General features: G+C 36.8%; 1 protein-coding gene across 1 annotated transcript in view; it reads right to left on the bottom strand.

Moving 5' to 3' along the window:
* Nucleotides 1-25351, bottom strand: part of SORCS2 (sortilin related VPS10 domain containing receptor 2) — a 536229-nt gene that overhangs the window by 87318 nt on the left and 423560 nt on the right. Inside the window, exons 5-9 of the mRNA XM_059470167.1 lie at nt 21986-22150; nt 17221-17294; nt 7478-7542; nt 4924-5042; nt 1645-1734 (exon numbers count right to left, since the gene is read on the bottom strand). Of these exons, the coding sequence (XP_059326150.1) occupies nt 1645-1734; nt 4924-5042; nt 7478-7542; nt 17221-17294; nt 21986-22150 (513 nt within the window). The remainder of the gene's footprint in view (nt 1-1644; nt 1735-4923; nt 5043-7477; nt 7543-17220; nt 17295-21985; nt 22151-25351) is intronic.

Raw genomic sequence — 25351 nt, 5'->3', positions numbered from 1 at the left:
TTCAAAATGACATAGTCAACCTGTTCCTAGGTAGCTATAGACTCTATCCAAAAGGAAACCATTAACTTCCAATTTATTTATTCAGTCAGGCCTGGGGTAATCTACTTAGCAAGGAAAAAAAAAAAAAACAAAAACAGAGAAAAATAAACAAAAGCCATATTTTCCAAGGCAAAGAATTGAGCATGCAGCACTATTTCAAACAATCCAGCCTCCATATGACAGAAATGCCAGGGAATTGTGGCTGACACTTTATGAATGTGTCAGAAACTCCTTGTTTACACTCTGCTTCCCTGCCTTGCTCCTTAATTGCTTATTTGTGTCCCAGTGCAGGGTTCAATGGGCTGCAGTCCCTTGAGGTTTCCATGTTTGGCATATTTTAACCTTCAAAACCTGGATATTCTCCTGCTTTTTTCCTGACTACAATTTCCCCTAAGATAGCACAAAGGCTGCCTTGAAAGGCCTGAAAACCACAGAAATAACTTTGTGTTACTGTTGGTCTATATGCCTGTCTCTGACTATACATTTCTTGACAAGATAGAGACATAGATAGATAGATATTTCTGTAGTGTTACTAGGAACATATCCAAGTTTCAGATTCTTGTTCAAACTAATATCTGAGGATTTGATCTGAGATTCTGGTAATATGAAGTGATTTAAAATTACCTCAGATCACCATTTCTACTGGCATAAAAAAAAGTCTAAGATAAAAAAATCTAATATTAGAATGTTTGCTTTATAACAATAACAGCAAAAGGAAATAAATTGTACTCTAATGTCCATCCTTAGATGGGTAATTAATTAAACTAATACAATTCAAGGCATGCAAAGAAAACAAGTTCTCTGCTAAGTAAGTGGCAGAATCACAGAGAATCACATTAAAAGCAGGAACCTCATGAGACTTCCAGATCAGCCTCTTGCTGGGAGCAGGGTGAACTGTAAGGTCAGAGCTAGTTACTGAGGGTTTTATCCAGCTGGAGCTTTCAAACTTCCAAGTTATTTTTCTTCAGGACTGCAGAAGCCTTATAATTGCAAAGTTAGGAAATACACTGTGTGCACCACAAAACAATCAACTGCATCAGTTAGTAATATTTAAATTTCTGTGCTTAATTGCTGATTTACTATGGAAATACAGAAACCCTATCATTAGGAAGATATGGTAGACTGAAGGAACCTCTCACCAAGTCTTGCAATTTCATTGAGCAGTCAAAGTCAGTACTGGGATTCTTTAATGAAATAGAGAAACACCAAGTAGCAAATTTCTCTTCTATTAGTATTCATGCTTATACCAGACAACACCATGTGGAATTAAAAAGTAATTGATTCTTGACAGAACAATTGCTCTCTATCTTTCCATTGCCATTGGGTGTATAGCACTGCCTCATGGAAGCAAAGCTCAAAAACTGTTGCAGTAACTGATGACAAATAAACTGTTGCACATTATTTCCCTCTATGGTTTACAAGTACTACATTAAAGGAATAAAAATAAAAGTGGTATTCAAAATAAAAATAAGGATTCAAAAATCCTTACAAGGAGAACTTTTGATCTCAGAATAATGAGGTTTGAAAAAGAGCAGAACAAAACTAGTTTAGGTAGAAAGAGAAGATGACAAATGCAAAAAGAGAAAGAAAAGCATGCACACTTACTTTTGGCAATGCATATTTTGGCAGCTTCATCTGAACGAAGCCATTTCGACGGTACGACACGTAATACTTGGTCCTGTTTGCTGATGTTGTCTACAGGAAGGAGAAACAGAACTCTATGACAGCTTATGTTAAATCTAAAGAACCTGGGATGGAAAACTGCTTTACATTTAAGCTGTAACTGAAATATGTACCCATTACTTTTAATGCAATGTTCCAAAGTACCAAAAGGAATATTACAGATAAACATCAGTGAAAATTGTCAACTCACAGCCTCACCTGGATTTTCTAATCAAAAATGTAACACCAATGTGCTGGTATATAAATTGGCATAATTCCAACTAAACCTTTGAGCACCACCAGATCATAACAGTAAATAAAACTCAGCCTTTGGCAATATTTAACCTTTTTTTCACATTGAGACTTATCTTCTTTCTTTGACTTGGGAAATCCATTTAAAATATTACCCCAATCCCACTGTTTTTCTCCTAAATTTTTGTGTTTAAAAAGGGAACAAGATTCAAAAGACAGCCTATCCTGAAATAGGAAAACTTGGCTTGGTAAAAATAAAGTTGATATATGACAGCAGGTCCACATGCCTGAATATTTTAAAGGTAACAAAGTATTTAATATTGTATGCAATTTTTTTGTGGTATAAAGAATGTGATGTCTTTAGGAATGTGATTTGTTAAATGATGATGGATCAAACCAAAAACCTCATCATTTGCTTAACTACTGCTAAATGGCAGTCTTACCCATCTGTTCACAGGCTTTTTTTAAATGCATGTTTTAACATCATTCATTTAAATTACTGGAGATGATGCAAGGCAGAGGAAAATTGGACTTGAAGCACATAGTCATGTCAAGCCTCACTGGTATTAAAGGCTGGTCTGTGCTTAAGAACAGTGTTGAAACTTTAATCCTCCTTCTAAAATCACCTCTGAAACTGTCTGACTGTCAGTGCAAATTGGGAAAAAAATGAGTATTAGAAAGTTTCTGATCTTTGTGGATATAAGCATACTAAAGAAATGTGGCTGAGATCTTCCTCTAAGGTGGTAATAATCTCCAAAATAGATTTGGGAAACTGCAGACCTGCAACACTTTGTCTCCCTGCCCCTGGCATTGTTCATATTCCCTGAGCTGTGCAGATGTGAATCACACATCTGCACAGCTCAGGGAATATGAACAATGCCAGGGGCAGGGAGACAGTCTCAAACTCTACTGTCTTTTTGCACAGGGGATTCTGTCCCATCCTCTTTCTGACAGGAATTGCTGTGATATCATGAGTCGTCCTTGGTCTGATTATAACTTATATAACTGTACTTTAGTGTAGTGATAAATGGTTTCAGAAGTATGGTGTTTCTCAAATGTGTGGTTTCCCTGGAACAGGTAAGTGCTGTCCTGCCTCACACCTCTGGGGTGCTGTGCTTCAGATGTGGCTACAGGATTCCAGAGTCACCTTCTATCCTCCAGTAATACAGATATGGCTAACTGCAAACCAATTTAGCAATAAGATTTACATTACATACTGTGGCTTACTGCAGAAAAGTCCAAAGGAAAAACACTAGAGATGTTTCCCTTTTATGTGGAACACATGAACATCTCATCTACTGGCACTGACTTGTCTCAGATCTAGAGAGACCAAACTACCAAAAGCATCATTAAGGAGCAACTGTCTATTACTTATGTGTGCATTTCCACCTTGCACTTCCATTTTGTGCCTGCTGATGTCTGTCATAAAAGGGAGTAACAGCTCAGGATGCAGCTGTACAGAACATCCAGCAAAGCAAAATCCTTGATGAGGAAGCAGCCAGTGTTTTGCTGAGCACAGCAGTCTGGAAGTTTGCATGGTGAGAAGAAGTTCTCAGCATCTACACACTATGAAATGGATTTTTAGACTGTGCCTGGGGGAGCCACAGATAACAGCTTTGAGCAAAATGCATGCCATGAGTGCTAGACCTTATCTGAAAAAGGCTACTTTAGTCCAAAAGTTCTTTCCCAATGCCATTGGGTTTTAGTTTTGGGGGTGATTTTGTCATTGTTGTGGTATTTTATTTTTTTTTTTTTTTGGTTGGTGAACGGGTTTTTGTTGGGCTTTCTTTGGTTTTTTTGTTTGGTTGGGTTTTTTTTTTTAATGTTAATTTTTCTAAGCCATGCAGGTCCTTGAAACCACTATGCCAAATGAGAGCAGATCTTTTGTGACCCTGCTAATTTACAGGTCCTTGGGGAAGAAACAGGCTCAAGGGGGGAAAGTTGGAAAGGAGCCAATCTGGTGCACACTGAGGCACTGGTGGGGAGGTGTATCCATTGCTACAAAATAGCTTTCCTGCAAAAATTAGTAAATAGATAAGCTTTATAGCAAAAAAATCTCATCAAAGTAAGAGGAAAATGACAGCTGAGCACTAAGGAAAGCACAAGCAACTTCCCTAGCAAAATCTAATAAAACAAGAAGGACATAACTGCTCCTTGAGAAGTTTGCAGCTCTGAGAGATTCGAACCACAACCAGTGCCACGCACTTAAAACAATACTTACAAGGGTGCCTGAGCTGTACTGGTGCCACATGGCTGACAAAGTTCCAGCCCATATTTCTGCAGGCAGGTCTTGTAATTTGGGAATGAAACAAGCCCAATGTAATTTGGACCACCACGAGTTGTAGACGTGGCACTTGGGGACATGGTTTAGTGATGGACTTGGCAGTGTTAGGTTTGTGGCTGGACTAGATTTTAAAGGTCTTTTCCAAACTAAATCATCCTATGATTCCATGCTAATTTGCTCCAAGCTCCCCAGCAATGGCCATTTTGCTTCCTAAGAACAGCCATGTTAGCAGTTCTTTCCTGGCAAAACCTCTTCAGAAGAGAATCCATGTGAAGAAGCTGTATAACTATTCTGTCAGTGGCTGTCCTCGGATGTTCTTCCCAGGGAATGGTTCTGTGTTTTGTCCTGGAAAGGACCTAGAAGAGTTTCTAATCACAGGAACACAAGGTTTGCATTTCACGTAACACGCAAGAGTATTTATAAAAAGTAACACAATCCACTAGGAAATTTTCATATAGTTAAAGGGCAACTGGTTGTACAAACTAAAGATGCTTTTTTTTAAAATTTCTTTTTTTGTTTGAACTGATAAAGGAATGCTTTTTTCCATGTAAAAAATCATAAATCATCATTCATTAATTCCACCCTGCTCCTTACAGTGTTGCTGCACTGTTTAGAATTTTATTTTTGAATTCCAAAATGAGCTGTCTCTCCCAAAAATGGCAGAGAAACATGAGGTACATATATACCTGCAGAAATACGTAGTCATCCTGCACAGTCAGGGAATCCCGATCAGTGCTGCCAGCAAATGGGACTGTCATTGTCTTATCAGAACAATTTTGAATCTGGCAAGTGATGTAGCGATAACCTGAGGGAAGAGAGACAGAAACATATGACAGGGCTATCAAGGGAAAAAGAAGCAAGCAGTACTAAATGCTATTCATGTAGGAAAAAGGCTGCCTTTGCCAGGTGAGCTAGTTGTAGAATTATTATATTAAACTCTCATAAAAGACTTTTTCAATCTCCAACATACTGAGAATATATTAACTGCTTACAGTTCAGATTGTTCCCTGGAGGCAGCCTGTTATTATCCAAATTTTGCTGGTCCAGAGAGATTAGGGGTTAGATGAATGAGCCATTCATGGGTGGGGATAATAGAAGGAGCCTCTTTTCTCACTTAACCTATGCACAGAGCTGAATTATTCACTTGGAGATATGGCAGCCTGACACAACATAACTGAAATCAATAGATCAACCCCAGTATAAAATTGTGATGAATGAGAAAAGAATCAGGCTGCATTTAATAGACAGTGTGCAGAATTTTAAAGCCTATTTTCAAAGCTCTGTAAGAATGTTCAGACACACTATTAGCACACTATTGGAACTTGTCTGTTGGGGCAGGATTTCTATATTCAGAGTTAATACCTTGCTGCAAATGCTTAGACTGATTTATAACCAGAGGAGGCTTTGGCCTTTCTCTTCCTCTCCAGTTAGCAAGGACTATCTTCTCTCCCTGGATTCTTAGAACAGCGCCACTGCATCGTTGATACAATCTGCTCTTATCAGAGACAGCAGAGCCAACAATCACTATCTTATACCAGCTGTGACTTAGAGACCTTCCCTGGGACTCTTTAAGACCTTCCCTAAGCTCTTGTACAGCCCATCCTTTGTCACAAGCTTCTGAGCACAAAGCAGTTGAGTGACTTGCCCAAGCACAGTGAGGCAAATGTTATTTACACAATCTTGTGCCCAGATCATTAATGCTACCCATGCTCCAGGTACAGTGTGAGACAGCAAATAATGTATCCCCATGTCCTTCACTACTTTTGCAGGGTGAGGGGAAATGCATCCCACATTTAATGACTTTTTATTAGAGAAGAACAAACCAGTATACTGGATACAATTATTTGTTTTAAAATCTGGATCTGTTTAAGAGGCAGTTAGACTCAATCCAAGTTCTCCAGTTTATGTTCAAATCATCACCACAAGGACATTTGGTGCAGCAATGGACCATTTAAAGTCTTGCAGGTGTTCACAGTTCACAACACAAAAATTACAGTTCATTGTCATATGGGTAGTGCAAAGATGCTGTTTCCACTAAAACCAGTGGCTATGCTTGTATTGACCCTAATTGCATAAAGTCAATTTCTTGAGAATCTAGCCAGGAGATATTTCATGAGAGTTTTTCTTTCTCTGCTTAAAAAAAAAAAAAAAAAAAAAACTAAAAAAAAAAATAAGTATCCCACCAAAAAAAAAAAAAAACAACCAAAAGACAAACCAAAAAACCAAAACAAAACCCCACCAAATCTGAAACAAACAAACAAAAAAGAAGCAACCAACCTACCAAAAAAAACACCCAATAACCAACCAACAAACCAACCAACCAATCACACTCCCCTCCAAAAAAGCTGCTCTAAACCAAAACCAACCAAATGAAAAAAAAAAAAACCAACAAAAACCATCCAAAATGCACCACCAACCAAAACCCCCTTAGCATTCATTCCCTGAAAAATCATCTTACATTGTCTCTAAAGAAAACACCTGATGGAGCTGTCACCACGTCTCATAAACCTCACTGCTAAAAGATTTAGACTTTTTTTCATTCAGCTTTTAACATGATAACTTTGATTTTTTTAATAGGGCTATAATTAAGAAAAGCTGTGGGAACAGAGCAAGTCAAACTGTGCATTCTTTATGGCTCACTTTTAGACTGCACAGGAACTAAGATGATCTGATTCAAGGAATTAAATTATCTTTCAAGAGTATGATAGGGAACAAGCAACTATACAAGCATTTGGAATCATGGTGACTCTTTAAGCTCATTCTGACTACTAATCTGCTTTTCCATTTATTTCCCTTTTGAAGTTTCAAAGTATACTGGATGCTATAACATGAGGAAATTCTGAGAGATGGTGGCTGCTGCACTAGACCTGACACGTGCAATGATTCACATTAATAGACATTTACCCAGCACTAACACTGCATTGCCAGTTTTATTTGCAAATCAGGAAAAACTGTTTGATGTTCAAATGCCAGGATAAATTGCATTATTAATGGACATTATCAATAGAACTTAGCATCTTGACATCAATTCCTCTTAAAGTGAAAAACAAGTAGATTTTAAATTACACTATATTTTTATATAACAGGACAGTTTTGCTGACTACAAATAAACAGAGAAAGAATCTGACTTGCACATTTTCTCTTCTGACTAGTTTTAAAAACAGTCCAAAAAGTACCTCTAAACCAAAGAGAAATAGCTATATACTAGTGTATCAATTGATAACATTTTCATTTGCATACCTCCACTGGGGTCCTGGATTTCCATATGAACTAAATCAAGGTCCCCGTCAACTCCAGCAACAGCCCTGAGAACACAATATAATCAAGTTATGTACAGCCACCTACAGAATAGTAATCATGGGGATGGAAGAAAAGAGAGGATTTCATACCAACCAGCTTTAGAATTCTAGCTGGGAATACAATAAATCCCATTTATAATGTCCTATTACTAACATCTATAAACAACTTATTTTTTTCTACTTTACATTATGCTTTTCTTAAATTTCTTTAGAATCTCTTCTACTAAAAAATGCATATAAATGGAATCAATTGAAAAAAAAAGAGTAGAAATATGCATGAAATTAGGAAAAAACCAACAGAATCATAAATTGATATATACACACATACACACAGAGATATGCACTCACATGCACTGGCAAGCACTATAGCATCTTTTTACAATTATGTTTAACATTTGAGACTATAAAGCAGATTTAATGCTAAAAAAGAGTTAGATTCCTTTCTTATTAGAAATATCTAAAACTTGACACATGGTTTCCATAACAAATTGATATATCTTTGGTTAACATATTCAAGAGAAGAATATATTCTGCTTTGACAAAGAAAGGGAAGAATAATTTTGAGAAAAATATCCTGAGAAAGAAATTCAGTCAGAGTTGATCAAGGTACAGTTTAACTTTGTAAAGGTATAATGGGAATACAGGATGATTTTCTCCCAATATCTCTCATGTCAAATATGCTCAGCCAAAAGATGAGTTTTCTGCCCTCAGGGCTCCCATCCCAGCCTGGCAATGGCAGCCCCAACTGTGCTTCTTTCTGGCCCTTCTATTGCCATCAGTCAGGCAGATTCTGCAGAGCCAGCTTTGGGCTGTCACAACGTGAAGCAGAACCCAGTCCCACTCCCACATCACTTTTCTCAAGGCCCTTCACTGGCAGGGCAAGAGTCACTGAGGCAGAAAATGTGAGCTGAAGACATGCAAAGGAGATCCATTGAGTGATAAAGTGCAGCTGGATGCAGATATTAAAAAGGTCCATTAAGATACTTAAGAGAAGATTATAATTTTGATACAATTATTAACAATCAAATGCCATAAAGCTATACTTAGGACTGAAATTGCATCATTGTTTAATGGTTTTAGTAGCAGTGATTTATGAGGAGTGGTTAAAACTCAGACTCAGTAATGGGTGGCTCCTCAGGAACACAGGCCAGGGGGAAGAAACTGGATGATTTCCACTGCTGCATAACAACCAGAAATAATCACATATGCTGGTTTTCTCTAGTAAGATAAATGATCAGGCCAAAGGGGGAAAGGGAGGGGGAGAGATGAGCCCCCTCCAAGCCATAAGATGTCAGAGAAACTTATAGTGTGATTTTTTTTTTTAGCAAATGCATGGAAAAATCTTGTATTTATTAAGAATTTGATCCCTCAAACACAAACTGTTTCAGCACTTTGGAGGCAACACTTAGGTTAGAGAAGATTTTAGATCCACTGACGTCTCATGAAAATATAAATGAGCAGAGGGAAGGGATCTGTGAACTTTTGTGCTGTATGTGCTGTTATCTATGTTTCTAGATAGCCACAACACAAAATCAAACCTGCTATAACTCTGTAGTCAGCAATTTGAGGGAAGAAAATGTGTGCTGAATATTTTACTTTTAGTCTTGGACCTCAGGCAGCTGAACCAAAGAAACTTTTGGGTTGAATTTTCTGTGCCTGAGCCTGAGTTGCTAATAAACATCAATAATGCAAAGAAAGTTTTTGGGTATTTCTGAAATGATTTCTTGTATCTATAATTTATCACACATGATTTCATAAGCACAGTTTGAGGTATTTGTCAATATCTTTACCTTCTCATCTTTATTTCAACAGCTCAGAATTACAATGATCTCACTTCTACATGCTCCTCCTAACAGCGGCAGCTGACACATGTAGATTCAAATTTTGTTTCCAGTGTAATTTTTCAGAGAAAGAAGTTGTAACTGATCTGTTTTAATGAACACTGCAAAATGAAACTTTCTTACCCAGACTACTTTTCTCCTTTAGACTGTTATTAATTATAATTATTTATTAATTATAAATTACACAGAATATTTCAAAAATATTATTTGTGTTTTTCATTACTCCAATTGTACTGATGAACTCTAGCAGCAGACACTATTTACTCAATGAGGATGTTACACCCTCAAAGGCTACTTTTAAATGTCAGCTATGGAGCAGATTTTCTGAACTCCAAAGTCCCTTTTCCTGGCTTTAAAAACACTTAGGAATAGTCCTTTCTTCTTTTATTGAAAAAAGACCAAATCTCTTACAGCTGCTAAGAAAATCTCCAGAAGAGAGTATAACTAATATTGAGAATTTGAATCTATATCCCTGAAGAATAAACTAATCTCATTTCAGTGGACTCCTCTGCCAACAGCACTTAAAAGATAATACAGTTATTTCACTTGTGCTTAAATCATGAACCAGAGGAAAAGTTGTGTGATGCTCTGCAGGCTAAACACAGAGCAAGGCCCTCTGCTGAGCTTCTGAAAATACCAGGCAGACAAGATGCATACAGGAACCTTATGTGGCCCTCTGAAAAGGAAAGCTCAGTTTCATACTTTTTCATTTTGAGGGAGGAATGTAAGACAAAGTCAGGGTTTTTTTGCAATTTCATTTACAAATGTGCTACTACCACAACATAAATGCATTTTACTGGTGTGAGCATTGTGACCACACATCCATTCACAAGGACAGTTTACTGTTCCCCAGCTGGATTAGGATAGGACTTCTGTCTTATAAAGCACAGATGCAATGGACCCTGATAATCTGAAAGCTTCTTTCTTTTTGGTTGACATTTTAGAATAAGTTCTAATATTTTTTCCCTCCAAATACAACAAGCATTTTCTTATAAACTATCTCTTTTTTTTCTCAATTTCAGTAGTGGTTACTTTTGGTTTGGTTAAAATTCCCCCACACTTCTCAAAGTACTTTGCAATTAAAATGTTCTGACCTCAGCAGTCCGGGACCACTTGTCTGCTTAGAAGTTTTACTTAGGTAAACTCAGGGTTTTCTGGTTGACTTTTTAATCTTTTACATTCAACTGCTGAGTTTTCCAATGAAATTCAGACTAACTTTCAGCTCAGACATGCTTTCCTCTAGGAAAAGAAACATTTCTTGACCAAGTGTACCATGTGGGATAAAGCAAATGCAACACACCAACACTTTAGATCACATAACAGGGTGGTTACAACACTTCAGAATTAAAATATTGCAACTTGACTGCAGGATGGTGTAAATAAAAGCAGCCTCAATATGCTTATTCCCTTTTCTGTGAACACTAACTCCCATTATCTCCCTTGTGCTTGTCTGACACCATGTTGAGCCTCTTGGGAAAAATAGTTCTGCAAAATGTAATTTTAGAAATTTTTTTGAGGGATTAGTTTTCTTATGCATATGAGTTTTTTACACTTTATAGAAGTTCTCCTGAAAGATTAGCTGTTCTATGACCTAGTTCTTCATAAGTTTTGCATTAGTGATTCACCAGGTAATTTCACTGACCTGAACAGCATTATATCAGCATGAAAATGGTGCAAAGGAGGTGACTGCAAAGCTCTTTGTGTTTGTCTTAGTAGGTGTATAAAGGTATATTTCATGGTACAAACATTAGATATTTTGTAGTTTTAAATAACTATACTGAAATTCTAAGAATTTAGAATTTTCTGTTAAAAGTTTTATGAGAGACTTTTGGTATTATTTTAATAACATCTTTTCTTTTATATAACTACCTCTATTTTTCCCTAAATGCCCCAATATTTTCTTCCTCTTGTTCAGTGCAGCATTAGGAAAACACCAATATTGACCTGAAATTTCACAGTTATGCCATATTCATTATTATTATCATGAATACCATGATTCAGTTAATCACCACTGAATGTAATAGTACACATCTCAAAATGTAAATCATAAGCATCAGTCCCTTCAATAATAATTATGATTCAATTTTACTTCAAGCAGGAAACCCTTTGTTTCCAGTAGTCCAGGCTCATTTTGTAGGGGATCAATTGTCTGCAAACACTAATAAGTACAGTCTGCTCTGGACAAATGTCTTCCCTACCTCCAGTGGATCCCTTCATTGTTAAACATTTGATGCAGTTCATTTGGGTGATTATTAATGAAGTGACAACTTCAAACAAGACATCTGAAAACAAAACCAAATCCAGACAACCATGCTTGCTGATGTGCAGGACCCCCCCAAAAAAGGCCATCTGAAAACTTCCCGGATGCCTCAATTTGCTCCTCGCATAATCTTGGAATATAAAGTTTATCCAAAAAGTAACATGTTCCCTGATTTCTAGCAATTGGCTTAATGGCACTGCCATGCTTAGAAAGCAGATCAAAAATATACAAATATTTTCACTAATTAGTTTAAAATGGCATTGACTCTTGGCAAGCTGGTTATTTAGGAAGAAAAACCTATTATTTGATTCATATTGCCTAAAAATAAATCTGCTTAGGACTGATTTGTGTTTCGGGCCTTGCAGCCTTCCCATCTACTTCAAAAGACACACCTTTAATGATTCAGTCAATGCCTTACACAGCCAGCATGTTCTGTTATAGTTTTTTTCCTATGACTAAAAAACGTTTTTCCTGCCATGTTTGTCCAAACAGAAGAGCTACTGTGGTTTTTCCCTGCCTTAGGTTCACCTTGGCTGGCCACAAGATGCTCACAAGCTACTCTCTCTCTGTCCCATCTTAGCAGGACAGAGAGAGAAAATATAATTAAAGCTCAAGAGTGGAGATAAAGACAGGGAGCTCACTCATCAATTACTGTCACAGGTGAAACAGACTTGATTTGGGGAAGAGTAATTTAATTTATTGCTTATGAATAACAGGGTAGAATAATGCCTTACCATGGCCTTCACCACAGGCTGCAGGGGTGTCTCTAACCTGGCACTCAGAGCACTTCTTCCCTCTCCTTCTGCACTGACCTTGGTGTCTGCAATGCTGTTCCTCTCACATATTCTCACACCTGTTGTGCACTTTTTACTCTTTCTTTAATCTCTTATCACAGAGGCACCACCAGCCTCACCCACAGGCTCAGTGTGGCCAGTGGAGAGTTTTCCTTTGAGCTGGCTGGAACTGGCTCTGTCTGACATGAGGGCAGCTCCTGATCTCATCCCACAGAAGCTCTGAACACTCCTGCTACCAAACCTTGCCACATGAACCAGTCACACACTTCATCACAAAGAAACAAAAACAAAACCTTTTTCAAGTGATTAAGTCAAACATAAGAATAACTGCCCATACAGATTCTTGGCTTTACACACAAGTGAAAAATTCAGTGACAAAGGCTCAATGAAATCCTCTTTGCATTTCTCTCCTTCAGGACATAACATGGCTGAAATCCTCTCTTTCACCCGACCCTTGAACAGCCAGGCACCCACTACATTTGACATAAATGGGTACAGCTGTGACTGAGTATCTCTATGGAATTTCATTATGAGAATAGAACTTTGTCCCTGGAGAACAACTGCTTATCGAAATAAACTCATCATTTTTTATTTTTATGTTATTACCTCTCAAGAAAATGGAAGACTTGTAGCTAAAAATAAGAACAGATGCCTATAGCATAGGATCCAAATATCCAAGTGAGTCAAGGATAAAGAATTCCAAAGGCTCTAGATAGTCATAAAAGAAATGTGTTGAGCCTAATTCTCTGGTAATTACCAATTCATTTCTTACCATCCCAGGGTATATTTGTGCTGGTGTAGACAGCTGATTCACAATCTATTCTTTGCTAATGTATTACTGAGACCTATTTTGAGAAATCAAAAGGATTTCTCAATGCTGCATAAGCCTTGGGGACTTGAGAAGAATAGCAGCAGACCTAGAGGAATCCCAAACGCCACCACTCTTTCTTCTTCTCAAGGATTACCACTTAATGCAGCACTTTTCAAAATGGGCTTCACACACAAAAGCAGTTATATACCATCTAATGGGTGGGTGTTTGATGTTTGGCTGGGATAGCTCATATCATTGCATTCCATGCTACAAATGCACCAAGAACTGAAAAAAAATCAGTTATAAAGGATGGGTGCTATAACATCTAAACAGAAATCATCACATTGGGCAAATGCAGTTTGTAGGCACAAGTAAAACTGGTCAAAGCAAGTAAAGTTTCTTAATTTTACAGAAAAAGAAGTTGCTCAAAATTAAAAAAAAATGCTAATTAGTATTTATACAGAAATATAAGATTTACTTTCTATGTGTTGATGCAATTCTTTTTAATTACAGTGTGACAGTATTTTTTGTTAGTTTCAAATCTGCCTCTCATGCTTTTGCTTTATAACTCTTTGGTTTTAGAATAGGGTAGAATAAACTATTTCAGTCGGAAGGTACTGACAGCAACCTTCCAGTCCCACTGCCTGACCTATTTAACACTGACCAAAATTTAAAGCAAGTGGTTGATGGCATTGCCCAAATGCCTCGTAAACACTGACAGGCCTGGGGCATCAACCAGCTCTCTGGGAAGCCTCCTTTGCCTCCTAAAATGCTAGGAGAAGACCAGCTCTTATGAAGGGTTAGCCAGCTTTCTCTTCCAAAAGAATAAATGAATTGAATACAAAAATCAGCTACAATGGTGTGAGAAAAGATCACACCGTATCACAGAAGAAAATATTCTGTGGTCCTAAATTAGAGATGGTTGTACACACTTTCCACTGATGCCAATAATATTTCCATTTCACTATCATGAAAAATCAAATTCCACACATAAAATCTAAAAATATATTTAAGGAAGGATCAAGAACACTTGGAAAGCAAATAAGCCCTTGAAGATGATAGTAATATATTTGCTTATAAATCTATAATATGTTTCTGAACATAAATATTTAGAATACTCAGTCTCGACTGACCTTCCCTTAATATAAATACATAACACATCTATGAAATTAATTGTATTTAGATCTTCATTTCTTTTTGAAAACAGAAAGAAAAGCTTTTTCAGGAAATGCATGAAGATCTGGCTGCTTCTGGAGGCACAGAAAAAATGGTTTCTACAAAGCACAGGAAAATATTATGACTGATAATATTTCTAGTTACCAGACTGAAATAAAAATCTTAGGCTATATTATTAACCTCAGTGGCAAAGATCAAATTGAAATCAAAGAGGAAACATCTGCTAAAGATCTGCCCAGTGAAATGTTCTTGGCACAGGCAACCATGATCAGCAAGAGACATGCCCTCATTTATCATGAGATGTACAATTAGTTTGGCACAATATTTTTAACACATCAGATGTACACTGACAGGAAAACAACACTAGACTTGTCCAATTCTTACATCTGTTGAAAATGACCAAACACTTGTTTCTATCTATCACTCAGAAAATTTGGGTGACAAAGGCCATGAAATACTGGAAAGTCTCACACGACAGACAAACTCCCGCTGGAAAGCAAGCATGTCCAACTCTCCACTCACAGCTCATTCTTTATAAATTGCAAATTTCCATATGAGAAAGAAGTAAAATATAGATCTTTGTTCTATGTAAGTTTATGAGAAGGATAATTTGGTAGTGATGCGCTGAACATCTGCTTCCAAACCCTTGCTGTTGCTGGCTGATACAGTTTTTGAGAGAAATCACTCTGGTGATATAGAAAAGAGAAAAACAACCCCCTAAAAAATATTTCTACTGGTCATAAATGTACAGAATCTTCAAATTTATAATTCTTATTTGTGAGGAATGTAACATTTATGAACAACCATGACTTTGAAGAACTACATTGGAGTTATCCCTATCAAATGATATAAGGAAACATAAGGAAACAGCAAAATACAGACTTAATATTAAACATGCCCTCAAAGACCTTAATCTTTACATACTGAAAACAGAGACAAATTATTTGGGTTGGAGCAAAACTGAGACACATTTCAGTGGCTTTCTGTATTTTTCATAACTTAAGTGTGCTAAGTGTCAGATGAGCAAAAACTCCAATAGAAAAAGTCTGTGAGAGAGAGGCTCCCACTACTATTTCTTACCTGTTATTGACTTGGATGGTTTCCAGACTTTATGCATTTTAAAATGTTTTTATTAAAGACATATAACCACATGCCCTCATGATTTACATCCCATATAATCTCGGTTATAAGGCAGATATGACATTTCTGACACACAGTGCTACTTAAAAACAATCATACCTTTCCACAGGGTATTTAAAAGACCTGCAAAGTGTATGGCCTATGAAACTCCATCTGCTGTGCAGAAATAAGCCGTTCAATAGCTGTCCAAATCTATACTTTGCAGGAGCAGGTAAGCAGAAAGTGTCTGCTCAACTCAACTGTTTCAGCAGATGAAGTTGAGGGCAACTGGAATAAATCAGATATACAACCCAAATACAACCCAACCATAGGCTACTTATATAAAATTATGGGCAATAAGTAGGTTGCAGATTGAAAATGAGGCACTTGGAAGTGTGAAAAATCTTGTGTGTGTTGTGCCCAGGGCTAATGAGGCCAACGGGGCAGCAGGGCAGGTTAGGTCTTGTGCTCCCAGCTCTTTCAGACAGGGTTTGAACCGTCCCTGTGCCCCTGCCCCAGACTCAACCTTCCCCCTGCCTGGCTGCAGCAGCAGCATCAGCACACGTGCAGCATGCCCTTGGCTCACCAAATTATGCTTCGGCAGTGGCCATGTATCTGCAGGCACCATAACACCTCTGTGTGCTTTGCAATCAGTTTGTGCAAGTTTTGTTCTGTTGCTTTTTTTTACCTCAGGTGGGGCCAGGATGAGTATTTTTTTCAACACAAGAGTGAAACAACTGCATGAAAAATTGGGAGGGTCACAGATGAAACCAAGATCAGGCATCTATTGCAATACTGGCAACACCCCCAGCACACCACAAAATTACCACCAAAAGCCAGATATGTTTCCACAGACATATGGAAAACTATACTTTGCACAACTGGCAAGGATCAGAGTCCACTTAGAAGTTCAAAGCCATTTAGGGAACACAAGTGTTTAGTGTAGTATGACTTAAAACTATAATAAAAAAATACGTACTTACACACCAAAATTAAATGTGAAAGGTGGGAGTGTCAAATTGACCAATTTAAAAAATAAAATTAATTGAAACACTATCAAAAGTTTAATTTTTGTTTTAAAGAAGCTATACCATTAAAAAAAATTATCTGTTAAAATAAGGAGAATAACAAATAACTTTTCAAACATTTTGTCAACCTGTTTAAATCACTCCTTAAATACTTTGTGAGACACATATACACAATGTGAGATACCTGCACAACACTTGAGCTGAAAATGAAATAATTAGATATATATGTTCTCAATAAAGTCACATTTTCACCAGTTTCCTTAGTGGTGCAAGTGTATATATGACTCCAGTTAGTAGGTATGTTTCAGCCTCTCTTAAAAAAAAAATTATAGATCTTTCTCCGCAAAAAGACTCCTCTCCTTTCTAAAGATCAATTTCACCTGTAAAATGGAGAGCAATTTCATTCAACATTGCAGCTTTCTTTAAATCTTGGGCTCCACAGATCCAGACCTATAACCCTTCCATGTGCTGATACTCAGCATGATCCCTGGCATGAGTATGACTTTGCAATAGAGGATACAGAAACATTGCCATCATCTGCAAAGGATGCCAAGGCTCACACCATCCCCATCCATACCTCTGTAAACATCTTCTGGATGAGAATTAAATACTTTCTTTGCTCATTTTATTATTTCAAAAATAACAGACTTCTTACCAAAAGAAATGATCTTTAGAAACTCGTTCCTGCAGAAGATTCCATTTTTTCCCCAAGTCAATAGATACATAAATCTAGAAAAGGAGAAAAGAAGGTGAAAAATTAGATTATAGGAAACTGATAATACTGTACATCTTCAAAGACAGGCCCTATATCACTATTAGAAAGACAGATTGTACACAAATTAAAAGAAAAAAATGAAACAAGCCCAAAAACACATTACCAGGAGCTCAGTACCTTGTTTTCCAGAGTAACTGCTTTTCATAGGGAAACTATTTTAAAATATCATCTATAATAAAGAAAATGCTGCAACAATGACTTTTTGTTTACTGTGAAAACACAATTCATTTAGGGTCAGATTTTTTTTTTTTTACCTCAGCATGGTTACACAAGAGGGATGGTAAAAAGTGCACTTCTCCTTCTTCCCATTCATTGACCAAAGAAGAACAAATGTTTCCTTTATGCTTCAAGCCTTAATGCCATCAAAACTAATTAAGCTAGGAAGTCAGTGCATTTAAAACTCTGATAAAATAGGACCAAAATATATTACAGAAATGCTTAAGAGATTTGATGAAAGACGCACTTATGGGTTTGCTCCACAGACACTAATTTGTAACCCACGAGAAGTGGTCCTTCAGCACAGAGGCACAAGGCCTCCAGAGGCCTGGAGGAGAAGGATTCCAGCTCCACCTTCTCCACAAACAGTTCCCCTCTGGCAAAAAAAACCAAATGCTAATGATATGGATGGATATCAAAACTGCAGATGAAAGATGTTCTCCCCCAGAATAATGTGGGATCTAAAATAGCTCTTAATAAATCTCCTTCCTTTAGCATTTGCCTTCAATATGTGTTTCCTCTAGTTAAAATAGGAAGTTTCTGAAAAGACAGATTTAAAGCCCCCCGCTGTCTGCATGCATTTCTTATTTGATCAAAATTACATAAGATGGGTTTTCTCTTGATATATCTAATAAGAGGGATAAAAAGGCAAATAAAACTGTTCTTCTCTGATGTAGAATTCACCAATTCAGTAACTGAATGTTCTGGAGGAAAGTATCTTAAAAGGAGTAGTCAGGAATGTTTGTGTTTTAAAATGATAGGTTCAATGACAAAAGATAAAAAGCCCCCACAGTTCTGTATTATGTTCTATTATAGAAAAACAGCAATATTAATATGCAAAGATAAAGGTTGAGGTAATGCAGCATAAACTCTATGGGTAAATTTACTGAAGTTTGAATTAGAGATAAAAGAGAATTTCCCAGTTATCTGCACTTCACAATAACTGGGCTTCCTTCCATTGCACACTTGATTAAAGTAGACAGACCACAGAGTAGGAAACTACAATCAGAGTGCTCATTGATCCAGTCAATGCACAGAGAGAAATGATTTGGGATCAAAAATTCTTCATCCTCAGATCTAAATGATAGGGCTGTAGAGCCAGGCTCCTGATTTGCTGCTAAATTTTTGCTATTAATTTTATGTGGCTTAGGATTTGCTGCAATCAGGGTATTTTATAACATCCTGTTCTGAGCAACCTCCTTGGGGGGTTGGATGTGGCTGTGAATGAGCTGGACTGGACTGAGCAGGGTGAAGAACCTGAGCTGCTTACTTCTTCAAACACCTGTGACCACAGGCATTGCAGAGAAGACAACCATTGGGTTTACCATTTTTCTAAACTGTCCCTGCTCACTGAGTAACCTCCCTCAGTGGACTGCTTAAATCTGGGAGAGATGATCATTTAATGCACTATCCTAACCCTGTTGTCTGAGCTGCAAAGAAAGCCAAGAATTCAGATGTTCCCAGCAAGAGGGAAGAGAACTGTTTAGGATTAGGGACAACACTGGCACATGAACAAAGTGATATATTTTTGTCATCAGTGAATTTCAGCAGAAAATGAAAGATTCTTGCTCTTTGAACAGAGACACCTGTACAAGAGAAGCCAAAGGCCAAACCAAATCCACCCCCACTTCCCCAAAGCCAAACTATCTGCTCACACACACATTTAAGATCAAAGTCTGGCAGCTTCTGAGTGAACAGTTTGGCCCCTGCAATCTCACTGTTAAGGACAGTGAAGTAGGACTAATGAGGCATATTCAAACTCAAATGAAATTTTAACTGACACAGTATATGAAATATATAAAAAATAACACGGAGATAAAAAATAACTTATGTACACATTGAACTTACTGCATTAAAAAACCCAAGTGATCCATATGTATTTTTTATAGGCACTTATGATAAAACTATTAAATGAGATTAGATAGGATGTGAAAACAGTTATATTAGTAGACAGCTAAAATCTCTGGCTGAAGCAAACAGGTCTAATAGGTCTTATAATTTTGCCTATGCTCACTTGTTCAATAAATATGTGGAGAAGCATTTTAAAAATATTGGAAATATTTTTTTGTTTTGCCATTACTTCATCCTTTCTGCTTCTAAGTGAAAAATTAAATCCATTGCATCCTTGACAATTAAAAAAATAATCTAGAAGCATTTATGTAGGCTCAGCAAATAGATGATTGTTATTCATTATAACTGAGGGGTTGCCAGAAAAAGAGAGTATAGATTTGAGGCAGTAAATGGATTAATCCAACCACATTGACTGGATTTGCATTCATTTATGGTGTCAGCTAGAGTCTAGAGATTTATTTAAACAGAATCTAGGGTTCTGAATGAAAGAACAACGCATATTTTGCAATATGAAATAAGCCCTAAATCGAATCAAAAGTTGTGAAAAAGGCCAAGATGCTCCAGTAGACAAAGAAGCCTTGCTGACTGCTATTTATGAAGGACCTGATTCCTTGCAGTCTCCTTGCAGTCTCTTACAAAGTGCCTTTGTAAGGAATTATTTGAGTAACAGAAGCTAATAGTTCCTCCAGTTTAGAGTTTTAGATTGCATTATATTTTGATACTACCTTTTTTAGGGAAGGTAAAGTTACTTAACTCAAAAACCTAGAGTGTACTGACTCCTCAGGGCAATTTCAGATCAACGCTATCTCTCACGATCATTGATTTTAGTACAGTGACCTTTTCTTGTGTCAAGTTGCAATTTTGATTTTCAACTCCTTCTCTGCAAACATCACTTTATCTTCCTCTCCCTTCTAGACCAAATAGATCAGGTTTCATACAAAACATAAGCAGGTTACTGACCCAGTTATAGTCAAAGGCATCCTTCATTCCTACACATCCAAGGTAAAGATGTAGGACTTGTCAAGGAAGTCTTTATGGTTGACTCTTTTTTGTGTCATTGAAAGCCTGAGAAAAGTATCAGATTACCTAACCCTTCCAGCTACTCCTGCCAAACTATTCCTTACTGAATAATTTTTATAGTTCCTCTTTTATTTTTTTTTTTTTTGGTCCAGTCATATTTTAAGCATGGCAAATAGTAGCTTCACTCCTTTGGGGAGATTATCCAATTATAAAATGCCTGAAAAATCTTCCTAACATGCTTAATTGATCAAAACACAAACCAACTGCTTTACTTTGTACTTCTACCTCCTGCTCTCTTCTGACAAATACTTTTACCCACTTGTTGTGGGCTGGACAACCAGTTCATACCCTTTGGGCTCTTACACTTCATGATTCTGCCACTCTGTAACTACAAAAAATTCAGTAATTATATCTACTGTCAGGAACAAAAGCCAAACTGAAAAAAAATATTTTCATAACAGAGGCTTTTCATTACTTCAGGCTTCCCTGATGCATTTTATTTACATAACATGCATTCAAATTATTTGTAATTGTGCTAGGATTTCAAACCAAACAAAAGTAAAATATTTGGTGTAATTTGTGACTTAGTTTGGTTTGTTATGTTTTTATTCTAGTTCTACCCTTATTTGCAAACCCCTGTAAACATGAATTAGTGTGGGATGAGCTGTTAACTTATATATTCAAAAACATGTCCAAAAGGGTGACTTGGTATAACATCACTGGAATCAGTGCAGTATTTGGCTGCAGTATGTGCAACTTCTCGGGCTAATCTCACCACATAAACAATCACTTTCTGTGAGGCATGATGAGGGTAAAATGGACTGGAGTTTACCAATTTAAGTTTAAAACAGGAGTAATGGTAGAGGCGAGTCAAGGCTGCTACCAGGACTGGAATAACAGAAAGTTTGCAGCTGCAGTTTTGGCACTGTGGAAAAGAGATGAGCTACACACTTAGAGATGGTGTGCACATCCGTCAGTGCTTAGCCCAACCCACCCAGAAAACTGACTTCACAGTTTAACCACAAGAAATCTGAAAGACGGTAAAAATTAACAAACAGTAACAGCTCCTGAATTTGAAAGTGGTACAAAGCCACTATAAGGGAGATCATTATCGTACATTTCTACAGAGTCACTGATTCCACAAATCCTATTCTTCTATGTGAGTGTGTAGCTTGTTTTGTATGAGTTTATTTTATATTCTATGAACAGCCTGTGGAGGCAATATTTCAACTTCATTAACTTGCTACTGTACTATAAATTGTTTATGGTCACTTTCTAGGGAGGAGCATGTTTCATTATTATTTGACTGTATTATGCAGAAGGATAAATATTCCCAACATCCATAACAACTGAAAATGCCAGGACTGAAACTACCATAACCACATAGATTTGGACATCAATTAAATAAATATTTAAATAAATCTAAGAAACCACTACATGATTCGCTTCTGGGCAATTGTTATTTCATAAAACCCAACACTAAGCAGCATGTCAGAATTACTTTATTTAATAGAGCAATTCCTAAATTTCAAAGGAATGCTGTATCTTCAAGCCTTACCTTGCCTTCCTTGGTATAAGCAAGTACTTTATCTTCTTCTTTTGGGTGAAAAAGGAGAGTTTCCACAAAGAAAGCAATGGGTTGTTTCTGGAAAGTGGCTCCTTCATCTGTGCTTATGAAAAGGCTTTGGTCACGGTCATTATGGGAAGAACTTACAAGAATTATCTAAAAGACAAAAACAACAAGAAGCCTTCAGAAGCCTGATTTCTCTGTAACAGAAAACACAGCCTTGTTTTTTTTGTAATAATGTCAGATTTTGTACACATCTTATCTTACATATCAAAATTATGCAGACAAGAAACTCAAATCACCTAAGATAAAAGGATTTTAAGATTTTATTAATCTTCCCTGACCAAACCTGTGAATGTTACATTCTATGACTTCTCTTGGAATCCACACCAAACTGATTATGCTTCTCATCTCTGCTCAGAATGACTGCCTTGGGTTTTGGTGCTAACACAAAGGTCATGAGGCCACATGATAAAATCTCTGGACTAATGAAAAAAAAAAAGAAAAATACTACCAGTAATGACTTATTTTAACATGTTTATATAAATATATCTCTTTATCTAGTGAGGCTACTAAATGAAAAAGCAATCATTGCCATAGCAGAAGAATGACTGAGGAGTAATAACTTTATAATATCTCTCCATTGTTTCATCATCTCCTCTTCCTGACAAATTTTGAATAAAAAGGCAATTCACTTTGACACAGAAGAATACGCCAACAAATCATCTGCATTTCCTTCTCAGGTCCAAACAATGCCTTGACTCAAGATAATATCTTGAGCTGTTTCCTTGGGTGATCTTTATGTTAAGCTTTAAGCAACAAAGAAATTTTCCCCACATAATTTATTTAGAATTTCAGTAATTTCAACTTCTTCACCTTTTGCTATAACATCATAGTTCTAAAACTGCCAATGTGAGGATCCATTTTGATTATTTTTCCAGATCAAAAAAGTCCAGTTGTCATTCAAAAATCTGCCTTTATCAACTGATAGCTTGCAAACAAACTGGATTTTTGAAGTCCAACAGGGCTCTCTCTAGCTCATATTTCAAAAACAATTTTAAAAAATCCTTAATTCAAAATGTATTTAGAATATTCAGCAAATGGTGCAGAAAACACCACAGAATACTGATCGCTGTGATACAGTGACTGTAAATTGCTTACAGAGATAAATGGCAATGATTTATGCAAACAGAATCACAATAATGTGAATACAGAGAAGGAAAGAGATTAACAAAAACAGTACAGTTTTAATGAAGTCACTGTTTTAGAGCAGAGCTGAAGTTAAAATTCTGAAACTTCTAATGAATTATACAGATATGACAGCTGGGCTGAGCTTTTGCTGCAATTGGTCTTGGGGGGAAAACTATAAATTCAACATTTACAGATGCTCCAATTTGACAAGTAACTTAAGCATGTGCACTTTTCCTTGAAGCACATATACAGTGGCACTAATTTCTACGGCTTTCATATACCTCAAATAGGGCACTTACTGAAGTACATTGTTGAACAAGAGAGATAACTACAGATACTTCAGGGTTCATGATCCAGTGCTGAAATCCCACACTAAAGCACATATTAAGGCAAATCTATTCCATTAGCTGCATGACTAGGTCAGCAAGAAGAGCAAAATAATAACCCATTACTTTGTAAAATCTTGTATTTTTTTAATGATATAATTTACCCAAGAGAAAGAAAATTACATTTTTATTGGAAAGTCTCTGTAAATGACACCTTCACAAATGCCTTCTCTTATTTCTATTGTATCCAATGGCTTTCTGTCTCTTGGGCTTTTTGTCCCTTCAGCGTCTGTTTAATTCATTGCTATCTACACTCCACCAGTAGCTGCTGGTGGCCTAGATACAGCATTCAGAGTTTCTTGTGACACACTCATTTTTTAGGTTTTCTGCAGCAGGCATGGCATGAACCTGAAATTGAATGTGGCTGCCATGTGCTGCCCTGTCCCTGTGCCTGCATCTCAAGGGGGAGTGAAGAAGTGTTTATGCCAAGCACAGACATCTGTACTTACTTGCCAGACTCCTGTCTGTGACTTAGGCTTAAAATATCTATTTTCTCTTGGAAATAAATAAATTCAAACTATTTTCCTGCTGAGAGAGGTACATAGTGCTCATTCCTGTTGGTTCGTGACCAGAACATAGAGAGAAGGACCTGCTTCCCAGAAAAGGCATCAACTGCACTAGACCAGAACAGTAATCTCTGGACCACAGAAATACTCCCTTGCCTTTTTTTTTTTTTCCCTGACCCTATAAATCTTACACTTCCAAAGATATCAAAATTATGGCTTCAAAATAATAAAGGAATGAGATGCATAAAATAGGGAGTGGTTTTCACTGTTAATGAGGCTTAAATATAGGCATGGCCAAGCTTCATAATGTGGACTCAACAGCACTGAAATCATAAGAAAAATGTTTGTTATAATGTAATGCAAACACACTGTGATATTTGCTAATGCTGTCCTTCAAAAAATATTATGTATTTTTTGGAGTTAAATCCACTTAAAAACAGCCTAAAGATTGTAGACTTGCAAGCATATATGGCAGGATTGCTAACTATTCTTTTATTCACACACATCATAATTCATTTAAATAATTTTTTTTTAATTTCCCTCAGTGTTGTGATTTATATTTCAATAGTTTAAACTGATCGTTATGTGTCAGACATACAGATTTCCTCCCACAGCTAACACACCGGGTGCTCAGACTTGCCTGCTGGCTAACACTAGTTATTTAGGAAAATACTCCAGAGTAAATATTGTATCCATATTAGATGCTTTCCATAGCAAGTTTTATTTACTTTGTAAGTGGAACAAGTAGCAAAACCCTCCCGCAAGCAGCTGATGAAGGGATGCAACTGGGACATACTGTCTGGAGAGCCAGCTAGCAGTGATGGCTTTCATCAAAATAAACTTCTTCCTTGAATAACTGAGTATTTAAAAACCAGAACAGATTTTAAGCACAGATAAATTTGAGCTCCTTATAAACATTTTCCATATAATTTTTCACTCCTGTGAGATTCTGCTGGTTTTTTTCAATTGTAGCTTTATATTATGTTGTTTATGTCAGACATCAGTACATAATTTCCATCCAGCTAAATAAACCACAATAACATGTGTATACATTCAGGTCTTATGTAAGTCTACAACTGCCAATAGCTACACAGAAGTAAAAAAATATATATATATTTCAAGGAGATAAACAGCCCTATGGATAAACAGCCCTATGGATTGTAAAGACAAAGAGTAAAAATAGTATCTGTTATAGATGAACAAAGGGAAAAGGAAAAAAATCCGATAAAAAAGGAAAATACCACACCATGCCAATATAGGAATTCAACCATTCC

This window comes from Ammospiza nelsoni, chromosome 4, assembly GCF_027579445.1.
Source record: "Ammospiza nelsoni isolate bAmmNel1 chromosome 4, bAmmNel1.pri, whole genome shotgun sequence".
NCBI lineage: Eukaryota > Metazoa > Chordata > Aves > Passeriformes > Passerellidae > Ammospiza > Ammospiza nelsoni.
The sequence above is the reverse complement of the archived record's forward strand: the minus strand, read 5'-3'. Positions and strand labels throughout refer to the sequence as shown.